The sequence below is a fragment of the Rousettus aegyptiacus genome, unplaced genomic scaffold (genome assembly GCF_014176215.1).
Source record: "Rousettus aegyptiacus isolate mRouAeg1 unplaced genomic scaffold, mRouAeg1.p scaffold_m13_p_10, whole genome shotgun sequence".
Lineage (NCBI taxonomy): Eukaryota > Metazoa > Chordata > Mammalia > Chiroptera > Pteropodidae > Rousettus > Rousettus aegyptiacus.
In genome coordinates this window covers 81,471,543-81,487,070 of record NW_023416285.1, presented here as the reverse complement: position 1 = coordinate 81,487,070, position 15,528 = coordinate 81,471,543, and the positions used below count along the sequence as shown (strand labels likewise).

The 15,528-nt window shown below is 37.3% G+C and overlaps 1 protein-coding gene across 2 annotated transcripts in view; it reads right to left on the bottom strand.

The window, feature by feature from the left end:
* MPP7 (membrane palmitoylated protein 7) overlaps nucleotides 1–15,528 on the bottom strand; it is a 217,630-nt gene that overhangs the window by 126,176 nt on the left and 75,926 nt on the right. For both annotated transcript variants that reach the window (XM_016160774.2, XM_016160773.2), the window contains exon 3: nucleotides 3,461–3,579. In XM_016160774.2, coding sequence (XP_016016260.2) covers nucleotides 3,461–3,579 — 119 coding nt within the window. The remainder of the gene's footprint in view (nucleotides 1–3,460; nucleotides 3,580–15,528) is intronic.

Sequence of the window (15,528 nt, the reverse complement as noted above, 5' to 3'; positions counted from 1 at the left end):
ACTAACCATCAGAGAAATGCAAATTAAAACCACAATAATATAGCACCTGGCAACGATCAAGATGGCTATTATTAAAAAGAAAAGAAATCACAAGCGTAGGCAAGGACGTGGAGAAAAAGGAACTCTCGTGCTGTTGGTGAGAATGTAAATTAGTGCAGCCACTATGGAAAACAGCATGGAGATTCATCGAAAAATTAAAAATAGATCTGCCATGTGACCCAGCAATGACACTTCCAGAATTTATGCAAAGGAAACAAAAACACTAATTTAAAAGACATACATACCCCGAAGTGTCCATTGTTGGATGAACAGATAAAGATGTGGCACATATATACAGTGGAATATTACTCAGCCGCAAACAGAGAATGAAATAGTGCCATTTGTGCCAACATGAGTAGATTTGACAAGTATCATGACAAGTGAAACGAGAAAGACAAACACCATATGATCCCACATACATGTGGGATCTAAAACAAAACAAACAAAACGAAATGAAACCAAGCTCATTTACACAGAGAACCGGCTGGTGATTGCCGGAGGGGAGGGAGTTGGGGGTAGGCAAAGTAGGTGAAGGGGATCAAGAGATATAAACTTTCATTATAAAATAAATAAGGCATGTAGATGTAAAATACAACATGGTGAGTATAGTCAGTAACTATTCTAAATTTGAAAGTTGCTAAGAAAGTATCTCTTAAACGGTCTCATCATAAGGAAAAAAATATGTAACTTTGTATGCGAAAAGAGGGTAAAGAGACTTGTGGTAAACATTTCACAATTTGTAAAAATGTCAAATCATTATAGTATACACCTGAAATATAATGTTGTATGTCAATTATACTTCAATTAAAAAAAAAAAATGTGACCCTATGCTTAGTGGTGGTCTATCACTAGATCATGTGAATATAAACATCCTTGTCTTGCTACACCAAAACATATTTCCATCCTTATATGTGGTATTTCCCAGGTCTTCTATCAGTAACATCTTTATTTTGATACTTCTAAAATCTCATGCTCACAGTTTTCATTATTCAACTTTTCTATTTAGAAATTTTTCTTCTAAAAAAATATGCAACTAACACCTCAGAGGATCATATTTTCTTTCCAGTGACAAGCTCATAACCTATTCCTAAAGTGGCATGTCATACCTGTCATAGAAGGCAATGCCATAACTGCCTCTTCTTAAGTATATTTTGCATTAAACCATGAAGTTATACATATTTAAAACTGTGTGATTTAACAAACATTTTTTTATATATAAAATAAGACGACGACTGTGAAAAGTTTGTGCTAGAATAAAATCACGTTTTGTGTTGACCCAGTTCCAAATCCCATACCAACAGTTTCAAACACAAGTAAAAGAACATTGAAGCACATTATGATTGACCCTGAAACAAATCTTTTCAAACAAATTCTGTTTGCCCCACCAAGATTTATGTACGAAAGCTGAAGGCTTCTATCCTCCATCTCCAATGGAGGCACCTAGAATACAGTTAAGCAGTTTGTTCCAGCTGTTTGAACTACAATCCCATGAGCCTGCCTCCTGGATGCATTTTAAGCTTTACATCCTTGAAAATAGACTGGGTCAGTCAAAGGGCACTCTGGGGTCTGCATGTGATAAACGCTGGGAGTGGGGGAAACTATTAAGAACCGAGAATGTACTAAAGGTACATAACAAAACTAATTTTACAAAGATATTTTAAAGCAACTACTGAAAAACATATGGAATAGTACACGTTATTGCGCTATTGAAATTCTGTCAACATCAACTTATTTGCTTTCCTGTTTTTAGAAAACCAGACACCAACACTCTCTAGCACGTGTTCTAACCACTTCTTGACATTACTTTAAAAACAACTTAAGCTTAAAACTCAACAGCCAGTGTTACTAAGAATACTTTTACACATCAGTTTTATTCTTGTAAGAGAAACCACCACCATCTCTGTCATTCTTTTTGGTCTTTCACATGCTATGACACTTAAATTTTTCCTTAATACTTAATAATGTCTACTTCTATTTGCTGAACTATCGAATCACTAAGATCTTTTTTATTTGAAACTCACAGACTTTGACAACAGATATGATAATTTCCATTTCATAGGTAGAGAAACTGAGATAGTAGCCACATTATAAATACAATCACAGATGCAGCCATTGTTTGGGGGTATGTTTATTTAATGATTAAGAGGTGACTATGTCATTTGAAATACATTTTATTCCTATCAAAAGGTCAAATCAATCAAAACAAATCCATACCTATCCAACTTCCACATATTCAACACAGGAATATTTTTATGGTTGCCTCAGTAAGTCATAAACCATCAACTATAACTCCAAGACTATTTCTAACACACCCCCAGAGAGCAACTGATCTACCTGAATTTATTCAGAGAACAACACTACCTTGGCAATTATATAAAAACTAAATAAATAAACAAAACATACTAGTTTTTAAATTGCAGTGCTAGAAAAATGCCAAATTTCAGCACTTCCACTCCTTGAGAATTGCCACTGCTTGAGGCACACAAACTTCAATTTTGACAATAAAAAAATGTAATAGGAATTCTCCTGTCCTGTGAAGCAACTGCAACTCAGAAGTCGCTTCTCTACATCAATTAAAAGCCTCTTATCACGATAGACAACCATAACAAATTTAGCTAAATTAGGTATAGGTCTGGATACTGTTAAGGCGTCATAAGTTTCTAGCTCCCACAGACTCAAGCAAGACTCTACATTTCTTTCAGCTTGAGTTAAAAGGGAGAAACTGCAATTCATATTTCCAGAAGCAAGAGTGGCATATTTTCCAGTAAGTTTCTTATTCTCGTTTTACTATTTTAAGAATTCTGATCACTCCCAGTATTGCTGTGGGGCAAGATCTGAATTCTGGTGGCCGATCATCTTCGCGGCATGATGCTTTACTAAAACTGTCTCAAGAAACTGTTTGTTTTCATTCGTATTTGGCTTCAGTGTATTTATACACAAAATACCGTTTCGGTGGCATCATGCCAAGAAAAGAAATAGCTTGCTAGAATTTCAGTTGACTCTGTTAAAGGAAATTATTTTAAATTAATGTGGCTACTGAAATGCTGCCATCCTTAACCTCAGAAAATATATTCCTTCTAATTTTTGCTGTGAACATTTATTTATTTAAGTTAAATTCCAGCTCATGAATGTTGACCATAAGGAGTCTAAACCTTCCTGCTACTATTTCATATTCTTTTTCTAAACAAGAGCGACCACATGTTTGCTGCATTAGCATGCACAGCCAGATCACCACCATTAAGTGAAATCATCTATGTATTTTTGGTAGAATCTTTAACAACTTCCACGCCCGTCAGTGAAATGGAACAAGGCTGTTTTGTTTTCAGAGAGAAACAATTTGATCTCTGGTTTACTAGATGGCGCTCAAAATAGTTTTCCATATGTTTTTCCGCAAAGAGAATCTGACATCAGCATGGTTTACCTTCACCAGTGAATGCAGGCTTTTTTCACCAAACATATCCCAGAGGAAGGTTAGGTCTTCCTGGCTATCCACATGTGGCTGCAGCTGGGCTGGCAGAGCAGCCAATAGCTCATACAGACCTATAAAATGAAAATAAAACACAAAGCGTAATCTTAGAGTGAGCTCATTAATTTCGCTTAAGGTGTGTGTAAGTGACAGCTGGAACATGTCTTTTTTACTGCATTTATATTCTGGACCATCCAGCAAAACATTTCTCCAAAGAAGGAAAGGAAGCTTCTTGATTTTTCAATTCCAAAGAAGTATGCATTAACAGGCTAATTTTTACCCTTCACAGTTGTCAACATTCTACGGTCCTCCAAGTTTATATAACCCAAGACAGAAAATGTGTACAAGCTTTCAAAAAAAGAAAAGGCATACATTCCTTTCCTTGATCGTTATTACATTCCCTCAATTTTAGCCAAAGAGTTAAATGAGTCATGAACAGGAAAAACTTCCTTAGAAGAGCAGAAAATTAATAGAGTGGTCCACTAAAAAGGTTTTGTGGTTTCCAAATTGTTCCTAATAATACGTAGCTTCAAAAACCTTTGCATTATCTAATGTCCAAATCAAGTTCGAAAAAGTAAGGCAGAATTGACCATAGCTGATACTGCATTACTTCGGTCACCCGCTTTAAAAACAACAACAACAACAACAAAAGACAACCACAGAGTACTGGTTTAAATCTGCCCCTAATTTGGAGGGATGTGACACCCTCTGAAAGAGTTAAGGCAACAGATGCGGGTTACTCGTGGGCTCTCGCTAGAAGCTTCCAGGAGCAGACAGTAGCACAGTGTTCCCTAGTAGCGCACTGCATAACCCATCCATCTCGTTCAGGGGCCGTCAGACTCCTGTCCAAGAAATGTTGCTACGGTGCTTGCCCGAGACTCTTCAGGGAGGTGACCTGGCAGAAGTCAATATCAACTCATTGCACATGTTTCATTTTCCAGGGGGATTACATGAGGTAAAAAGGACAAAATTCCTTTTATTTCTCTCTGCTGTCTACAAAAACACCGAGGTCTCCTGGGATCTACAACACACGGGACTGTTGTTACTTCTGGTCTGAATAAGCGCTGCTGTTCATCACAGGGACAGCTTTACAAGACACTTAACTAGCAAATAATCGCAGTGTAAATTATGGGCTGCTGATCAGTATATCTATTATCTTCGAAAGCATTAAATAGTCTGATAATCAGTAATAATTCATGACCAAATACATGAGGGCCCACTTTGAAAGTTAGATATGTAATTTGAGAGAGCTGATAAAATTCAAACATCCTGGGGCTGTATTTGGCCCCCAAAAATCTAAAATGCTCGAGAAAAAAAATTTTTGTTCTTAAGAGCTCTTAGTCGTTATATTTATTTCCTTAAAACCTTGACATTCTGCCTAAACTAGCTCTTATTTATAATTTAGTAAATATTTTAAGGTATCTTAACCTAACTCGATGTATACACATCTCACTTCAAATATATATTTACATTTCAGAGTATGAAAATATATAAAACGGTACAATTTCACTATTTTATTACTGATTTCACAAGTAGTAAAACTAATTATCTATTCCTTGATCATATGATTAGCTTAATTAATAATAGTAATTCAACTGTGATATAATTTCTGAGATACAGTGAGTTGTTAGGGAGATTAAATGAGTCAATACATTAGCACCATCGCTGCCTGGCACAGGGTAAGTGCTCAGTTTCACGTGTAACTCGGTGAGGTTCGGCCATTGTGATGACTGATTACTATTGTGATTCATCATTACCATTCCTGAAAAAGTAAAAGTTTAGATCAAACAGACCTCAATTCAAACCCCACGTCTATATTTTAGGTATTTCATATAACTTATCTGAGCCTTGTTTCCCTCATAAGTTGAAAAAGAAATGGTAACCTATATATGTAGTAAAACTGCACAGAACAAAATGTGTGTATGAACGTGCACGCACACACACACACACGCACACACGCACGCACGTACAAAATGAATAAACGTAAAACTAGTGAAATCTGAATGAGGGCAATGTATTGCATCAGTACGATCTCCCAGTTGTCATGCTGCACTATAGTTATATAAGAAGTTACTACTGGAGGAAACTGGGTCAGGGGTACACAGGATCTGCCTGTATTATTTCTTACAATATATGAATCTACAATTTCTTCCAAATAAAGTTAAAACAAAAGAAGAAATTGTGGTAAACATGGTTGTTGTAGGAATTCGACGGAACGACACGCATGGTGGTACTTAGCTCCGTAGCTGACAGGGTAGGCAATCGATAAGACGTTCTCCTCTCCTTAATATGTCTCCTCTAGAATGAAAATACCATTTCGATGCAATGGTTCAAAGTCAAAACAACAGCTTAGCTATACATCTCAACTGGACACTAAAACCACCCTAGTCTTTTACATATGGAAAGTGTTAAATTTACCCAAATACGGCTTAACTTTTTGTGGGAATAAGTCACATTATGTGTAAATTAAAAAGAATAATTTCTGTTAGCAGAAGCTCATAAACCTGAGTTTTCTGGGTTTTTCTAGTTTTATACAATCCTAATTTCTATGCCATCCTAGTTTGGTACTTTGGTGACAACAGCAGTCACTTCTGTTCAGCTCCGACATTATGTAACCACAGAGCAAAGCCAAAAGAGATAGGACGGCACCAATCAGAAATTAAAGAGAGTTACAAGAGCTACTAGTATGTTTGGAATCTCAATGCAGGTAATGTGGACAATCACTCCCACTCGAATAAATTATACAGGCCCTAGAAACCATCTCAGCCCATGCCTAAAGCTGGGTCTGTGTTCTCGCACGTGCTTTAAAATACTCCGATATTCAGTTCCTAGAGGTCCAATCGTAAAGAACATTGAGGAATCCAAATGGTTTTGGTCCCTGAGATTCAGAACACAAGTAATGAGAGTTTAAACAGCAAGGTGTATCTTTAAAATTTCTACCTAAATCTCCCTGGTCCCCGAGCAGAAACTGGAATGGTGAAAGTTACCACGTACGCCTCTGTAGTCAGGCGTCCACGCTCGTGAATGCTTCAGACCAGTGAACACTGACAGCACCTATGAACCAAGCGCTGTTCATGGCTCCAAATGTCTCAGACAAATTGGCCATGAGCCTGCTCTGAGAAATGTGCAGTGTTGAGAACAAGCACACAGACAGGCCTATGAATAAGTGCAGGGCAGTCTTAGACTGCTGTGGCAAAGGCAAGGGAAGTGGCCGATGCCTGCAGAGGAGGAAGACGATTCAGGAAAGCCTTTCGCAGAGAATACCGCCGAAGTTATGTCTTCAAAGGCTGCATTCTTCAGGATCGACATTTAGGAGTTCCCACATTCAGAGCACTATGTTAGACACTGGGGATAAAACTGGGTATAGAATATACCACTACCTCTGCCCCAGAAATTTTACCATCTTGGATGACACAGAATACAAATCGTATGTGCCCAAACATAAAACCGTCCTAAATATAATTATCTGCTATTTGCCTAAAGATCCAAAACATATTTTCTTCCAGGTGAAATAAATAGATGTTTAGGCTGCTGATGAAATATTCAAATACCTAATTAAATTTCAGGGATGTTGGTAAGATGTTCATATCTGCTTATAATACTTAAATTATAATTTAAATTATAATGCATAGGAATGCATACTTTTAATTATCTATTTAAAAATATTACCTTAGGTATTTGGGTTTTGCTCCACTTACACATTTCATGCAACCATTTTCACAATGATTTCCCCATCACTAGTGCCACATGCAGAGTTAGAAAAGATCGTTTTCACTTTCAGATAAGTTATTTGAGATACAGTGCTTTTTTGAATTCGTGGGAGATGCCTTCACTTAGAACCTGGGTAAAGGTGACTGGTTTTTCATTTGTTCTGTAGCTCTGTTGATCTCCACAATGGAACCACTTAACTACTCTTTAAGTATCTTTAATATTTGCAAATGTGAGGTTTTTAACCCCACTCCAAAGAAAAATAACTAAATCCGGTTTAAATTTGTCTCCTTTTAAAACAATTCTGTCAAGCGATCTCTCAATAATCCCCCAAAATATGAAGTTAGGTTATATGAGAATAACTGTAGCTTCTCTCTTCAGTATATTTTTGTGTGATAACATAAAGTTCTCTGTAAGAGATTTTTTTAAGGACTTGAGTAAGGCAGCTTACTCTTCTTTGAGAGATCATTTTAAGGGGGGAAAAAAATCTCACCTTATATTTGGGTGCATTTAATATAAGACACTATCAAAATGCCTATGACTCCTCCTTAATCTATTCCTTCTACCATCACTTGATCGAGGTTCCTAAAACAATATTTAGCAATAATTATGACCGGAAGCACTTCCTAGTGATATGAATCATACCTAATAAGCAGGTGCTCAAATAACATCGTTTCATTCAACATCATTTCACTGTAACGTAAAGTTGATGCCCTAGGTACTTAACTCTCATTTATCAATTAGCCTGTGGTAAATCTAGTTTTGTTAGATGTTGTTTCACTTAAAATCACAAACCTTATCAATGACATTAAGTGATAACTTGCTGTACTGATAGGACTACAGTAAGTGTGTCATAGGTTATCTCATTAATGTGCTCCATAGCTACTATTACCTCCATTTTACAGGAGGAAATACGTTTAGATAGTACACAGCATATTGGAAACTTAAACTCAACTCTGGCTTATGCCTCCTGTAATAATCCAACAATTTAAATCTATTCGAAAACCTTCGAGAGCTACTTTTAAAAGTTAAATGCCTAAATTGACAACCAAATTACAGAGAGATCGAATATTTCAAAAATAAACGAGAAGATTTCATAGATCATTTTTATCATGTTGTAGTTAAACACTTTCTTAGCATACAAAAAAAAAACCTTAAAACTGTGAAAGGCAATGATTGATAAGACTTCATAACAAGTAAAATTTTCATGCATCAAAAACCCAAAAGAGTTTGCAAAGAAATTGCTAAAAAATTACTTTCAACAAGCAAGTGATCGATACTAAGTACAATAAAAAGACAAATAAACCAATGGCAAAATAGGCAATAATACTGGTGGTTGACGAACGGTGGTAGAAGAAATAGATGTTGCCCTGCCCCTACCAAAAAAAATCAATACATAAAGCAATGTTCAATCTAGCAAATAACTTTAAAAAGTCAAGCAAAGCATATTGTATTTCTCTATCAATGCAGGAAATAATTAACTTTGCAAATACCCAGCCTTGGCAAAGCTATGGGAAAACAAGCCCAGTAGTCATTTGATGAGATAAACATTCATTCAACCAGCTTTATGGAACACCATAAGCTCTATGTGCCAAAGTGTTTGAAATATATCTATATCAATGAACCAAAAAGACAAAGATCCCTACCTTTACAGAACTAACGAGCTGGGGCGGGGGGCGGATAGTAAGTATTATACAGCATTTTGAAGGTGACAAGTACTGATAGAAAAAAGCCAAAATGGAGAAATGTCATGTAGATCCAGTGCCAGGATGCTGGCATGCAGCAATGACAAATGACGTGGTCAGGGTACACTACGATGAGAAAGTGACAAATGAGCAAAGGTGAAGGCGTTAGCCACATGGGTAACTGAGGGACAAGCATTACAGGCCAAGGGATCAGACAATACTAAAAACCCAAACCTCTAAGAGGGTGTGCCTCTGCGGTATCTGAGGAAGGGCAAGGAGTCCAGTGTAACTGGAGCAGAAGGACGGAGAGGGACGGCCGTAAGAGACAGGAGAGGAAACGGGAGACCAGGTTATGTAGTACCTCGTAGGACAAATATTGCAAAGAATTTAACTTTTATTTTAGAGGGAAAGAGCTAGCGCAGGGTTTTGAGTGAAGGAGTAATATGATCTAACTTACATTTTAAAAGCATCACTCAGGCCACTGAGTTGAGAAGAAACAGCAGAGGACACATCAGAGAGTCAATGCTGTGATCCGGGCGAAAGGCGGCCGGGGCCCGCACCCAGGGAGCAGCTGGTGGACGTTATGAAAGTATTAAAATTCTGGAGCAATTCAGTAAGAGCTGATTATGAATTTGTCAGAATTAGGAGAATGAAAAAAAGAAAAACTGTCTGAAGTTGCCATCAGTGTGACGGTGAGTTCGGTTTTAGACGAAGTAAGTTCCAGATACCTACTGGATGCCCAGGCACCTACAGGATGTGGTGGGCGGCTGAACAGAGGAGTTAGGAGCTCAGCAGAGCGACATGGACTGAAGATGTGCAGTTAGGAGTAGTTGGCATATGGATGGTATTTAAAGCCATAAGCCTGCATGAGACCCCCAAAGGCACGAGTGTACACACAGAAGAACAGCCAAGGACTGAACCCTGGGGTCTCCACAGTTAGGAGACGGAGGCTGACAGTCACTCGGTGAGGAGGCGCACCAGGAGTGTGATGCCCTGGAAACCCAGGAAGACAAGGAAGAATGGTCCACTGTGTCAAATGCCACTGACAGGGCGGGCAGAACAAAGACCGAGAGGCGCCCACCGGATTTGGCGATGGGAAGCTCACTTTGGCATCACGATGAGTGAAGAAAACTGGATGAAAAGTAGCAGAAACAGAGAGAGATGTTGGGAAGAACAAAGGGAGACACTTCTTACCCTCACAATCTCTTACAAAAGAAAACGGATGTTTGTACAGAAAGGGAAGTAGACTTTTTTTAGATAAAAAACACACACACATATTTGTGTGCCAATGACATTAACTCATGACAGAGAGACATTCTGATGATGTAAGAGAGGGAGAGATTTGCCAGAGCTCTGTTCCTCCACAGACGAGAAGGAACGGAGTCGAGTGCCCCGGTGGAGGGAAGGTTTAGATGGAAGTGCGGGTGGTTCCAAGGAGGAAGGCAGGCTGTGGGGCGAGTGAGGCAGAGAAAGCATGGGGCCATTCCCTCAGGACCGCTGCAGCATCTTCAGAAAACTACGAAACATGGTCATCTGCTCAGATCAAGGATATAGAAGTGTTCGCATTTGAAAGAAAGGCTGGAAAGAGTCACCTGAGAGAATGGAAAAATGAATATAGCAGGAAAGTCATAAATTGGTATACATTATTGTCAATGCCAGATCATAAGCTTGCATTGCCTTTAATTCAGGAATTCACTCATTTACACACTCATTCGTTTACTTCTAGGTAGCCTGGAGGGCCATCTGCAGGACCTAAATCCAACTCTTACCAGTGTTAAATTTAGGAAAAGAAGTCAGAACGAGCAAGAACAATTATTTTCATTTTTGCTGTATATAGTTCTGAGCTGCTTCAGTTTTTACAAAAATATGGGCATACCTTGTTTCATTGTGCTTTGCTGTATTAAGCTTCACAAATGTTGTGTTTTTTACAAATTAAAGGCAAGACCCTCAGCAGCAAAAAGATTACAGCTCGCTTTATTGTGATACTTTATTGTGGTGGTCTGGAATGGAACCCACAATCTTTGAGGTATGCCTGTAGATATTACTTTTATAATTTAATAAATTTCACTCCTGGGTAATAAGCTTGGAACTTCCCCTGAAATTCTGTTCCAACCACAATTCTGTACCCTCGAAGTACAACTGTGTCCATGCAATCTTCCACTGATTCACAGATAATTAATTTCCTGGTAATCACTACTGTTATCACAGTCCCCCTTCGGGACCCCTGAGATTATCTGAAAGACAAAACAAGCAATGCTAACATTCTCCCCTCAAAGATTCATAAACAGGTTTAGCGTAACACACTTGATAACATTTTAAGAAGTGTGTGTAGGAAGCTGGCAAACTCCTAAGTTCGTCTGCATTTCAACATCCTACCTGATCCTTTCCCAACCTCACTCCACAAATACTGAATGTTTACCATGTGCCAGGCCCTGTTAAAGGCTGGGGATCCAATTGCAGGGGAAAGGAGGGTAGGGAAGCAAACAAAGTCATCATCCCCCGGTGTAGTGTAGGAAACTACACCGAAAATGAATGTAAAATTAATTGTAACTGTGAAGAGAGTGTTAATAAGGGATGGGGCTGTGGCACCATGGAATGGTACAGTGGGGTGGGAACAATGTCAGGCAGAGCTTCCCCAGGCACATGGAGACTGTGCTGAGATCTGAAGGAAGCACGGACGTTAACTAGGGCGTGAAGACGCGGGGAACAAAAACACCTTGTAAGAAAAGAATTGTACTTACAAAGGCCCTGGGGTAGGAGCCAAATGGCAAATACAAATTCAAAAAGTAAAATAAAATAAAATCCAAATTAAATGTTAAGACATATGCATATGTCCAAACATCAGGGAGATGAATTACAAAATGCAAGTTTATCCTGCTGGGATACATCAGTGGGAAAAGGGCTTCCCACCACAGGCAATGGAGATAGGCAATAAGGGACTCTATGCACTGGGTAAAGAGTTAACTAGAGAAATAATGAAGAAAGTGATCACACACCCCTGACCCAGGTCACTCTGGACACTTACACAGTAAAAAAAGAGTGAGGAAGAAAAATGACAAAATGGTCCCTGATCTTAAACAGCTTAACTACTTTCAAGATAAATGTAGTGCAACAAATGCTTGCAAGAAACAGCAATAATTATAATTTTGGTGATATCAGTATTATGTATTCCTTGACAAACTTCTGACATTATTTACTTGTGTGAACTGTATGTCAATGCATAGTCCTATTTCAAAATCCAAACTCAGGCTCCAGGGAGCCAATCATTTATCATTAACATCAAACATGCCAAAATAATTGGGATCGATCTCGTCTTACAGAATGCCTCACATGATACAAACAGTACCAATCCCTTTACTGCGTTAATTATATTTACTTTTCACTTCCCTCTAGACTACCAGTGTCGGATGTAACAAAGAAACACACTGGAGATGATCAACTGTGCCATACTACAGTTGCCTTACTGAAACATACTCAGAATACATCTAACGCATGCTCATTCAAATTGTTCAATTATTCTGGATCTCTGGGCCCCTAACTCTTGAAGTAACAGTAGAAAATGGTTCATCAGATATAGGATCTACTTTGTCATTATAAGCACTGTTATCCTCTTTTCTTTTTTTTTTTCCTTTGGCAGAAATAAACCTCAGGGAATCTTGGCTACACCCAAAAAGGGTGGAAAAAACAGTCAGCAATATAATTCATCTTAAGAGGTAGTACTTTAAAAAAAAAAAGAAAAACAGATCTTGCTTTTGAGCCTTTTAACATTAGTTCTCTCAGGAACTGTTCTAAGAGTTCTTGAAATAATTATCATCTTCACATGAAAATGTCAAGATTCCTATTTACAGACTCCTGTTTATAGTTTAAGTGCTTAAAGTTTTAATAGATTGTATCTTCCATTTCAAAGTTCTATAGTTCTATAAGAATTCAAAAGAACAACAACAACAAAAAAAAACTCTTAAGATATCTTTCACTCAAGGATACAATATTCTAAGAAGTAAGAAAAAGTGCATTAGACAAGAAGTTAAACCCAAAAGTCATAAAAAGGCTTTACCATTTTGTATGGACTATGTCACAAAATTATCTTTATTATAAAAATTATCTTATGAATCATTAAGATGAGTAGGAAAAGGAAACCGGAAGCAATGGATAAAAAAGAAGTCAAAAAACATATTCATTTCCTGCTCAGATATGAATAAAGTCATAAAACTTTACAGAAGAGGAAAATCACTAGTTGCCGTGTTTGTCAAACACTGGAAAGCTGTCTTTTCATCAAGAAGACTACCAAGTGTAGACACTGGACTACATTAAAAGACATCCAAGGGTAAAGCAAAAAACAAAGCCTCTAACTTATCCTAGTGCTTGTGGCTCAAAGCCTTAAGAGAATTAGGTTAAATTACTAGCTTGCATTAAAGATGATTCGTATCTGCGCTTATGTTGACATGAAGCCTAAGTGAAAATAACAATGCAATTTAAAGTTACTGGAGGGCCTGATCAAAGTGGTGAGTAGATAACAATTCAAAGTAGCAATGATGACTAAACTTCAAATCGGCAGGGAGGAGACCCCAATAGTCTGATGTTCTCCAGAGTAGTAGTCATGATACACTAAAGGAAGAGACAGGACAAAAGGAAACTGGGGGAAAGGGGCGGAGTCCTGCTGGGAGAGGAGTAAAATACTAGCAGAGGAATAAATCTTCGGCTTAAATGATCAATATGATGCTAAAAGTATTCAGACATTTGTCCCCATAGACTTGATAACAAAATTGTGTGTGCCACTCAGAAACGCAACTTCACTGGTTTCAAGTTCAGTGAGAGCTGATGACAGACATAGCAGGTGAGGCGGATGTGTACAAGACTGACTAAACACTACTAGACAGAGGGGAAGAAGAATATCTCATTTTAAGTAAATATACTATTGAATGATAAACACATATTAGGTGTTCACAGAACACTGGGACACTAGTAAGACCTAATATGAGCTAGTCTAGTTCAAAAATCTGGCTCTTGTCTGAGGCAATGATACTTACTGCCGTACAATCAAACCCAGTGTCAGCAATACCATATCCAAACACAATGAACAAAAAAGAAAACCAAGATCCAGGAGAGCCTAATTCAGAGTAAAGATTTACTAGAGAAAAAGTTTTTGCTGTCTAAAAAAAAAAAAGAATAATAAACAAACAGGAAATTTATACCAACTTACCCTTATTTTCAATACCCAGCATGATCCAGAACTAATGACAATCTCAACTCCTCATATGAGAAATGTTTTAATCAAAACTGATAGACCATTTTCCATATTCCTTCCTTCCCCCTCACAGCTCTTTTTTAGAACTATATCTATGCCATAATCAACATACAGAGATCAATATACACACTGTAGATATTTTGAAAAGTCAAGGAAAAAGATGACAAAGTATAGATCAGAGATCCATCTACATAACTATAAAGAAATCTCTGCTTGGGAGAATTTATTTTCTATTGCTTTTTCACAGTATTTGGATAAATATAAATTACTGTTATTAAACCAAAGAAAATTTAATGCTAAAATGTGGCATTAATTCTCAAAACAATAACATCTCTAAAATGTAAAAGCGCTTGAAAATACAGAAGCATAAAAAAGTGAAGAAATTTTTCCAGTTCAGAAAACTGCTTCTGTAAAAATATTCTGTACAAGACAGTAGTAATTCCTAAGAGAATAAATGGCTCAGAATTTGATGAAAGTGTTCCCGCAGTGAACAATTCACTCTTCTTGCAGATTCCAGATGCTCAACATTCCTGATTCAGAACGGAAAAATTTACTGTTAGTCTAGGGAAATTTAATATCACCATTCTTGTCATATCCTTCATAGCTTCATTATTAGAACAAGTCTGGAGAAGCTATAAACCTATGTTAAATGCTAAAAAAGATGTTCGCTGTGTTCAATCAGATTAGATAGTGTAAGTAACCAAAGTATTTAGAAATCATAGAAAAAGACAAGAAAAAGAAAAACAAACAATATATTTGGGTTTTTTTCTGAGTTTTGATATTTGCATTCTGTACGGTATAGCAAGGCATAGAACCGAAACGTTTTACTATAACTAAGGGCTAATAAACACTAAAGAACATATATCGACGCCCAGAACAACACTATAAAGTTTTACTATATTAATAAAATGGGATACACCAAGCTTTAAATTTTCCACTTTGTCAAAGTTAAAATAATCAGCACTATTCAGTGCCATTCGTAACAGGCCTCAATTTTTCTCATTTAAAGTATGTTTTATTTCCAAAAGTACCTATACTACTAAAATGCTTTAATACAGCATTCTTTCTTACACTCTCAACTGCAAATAATTTATTAAAGCATTTAGCGAGCTGAGTTTTTAAATATGCAAAGCAATTCAAATAATTATAATGTTGTTTATACAATTACCTTTAAGTCTATAAAATCAGGGACAAGTTAATAGAGGGTAAGAGCAGACACCTGTACAGAACCTTCATTTTCAGAAGCGATCTCTAAGCTTTAATAGGTTCCAATTCATAGTGAACAGTGGAGTAGCAATCTGTGGCCTCGTACAATATCCACCACCAAAGCAGATGACATACTCTGATTCTTAGCAATACTCATCCGAAAGATAAAGCCACAGCAA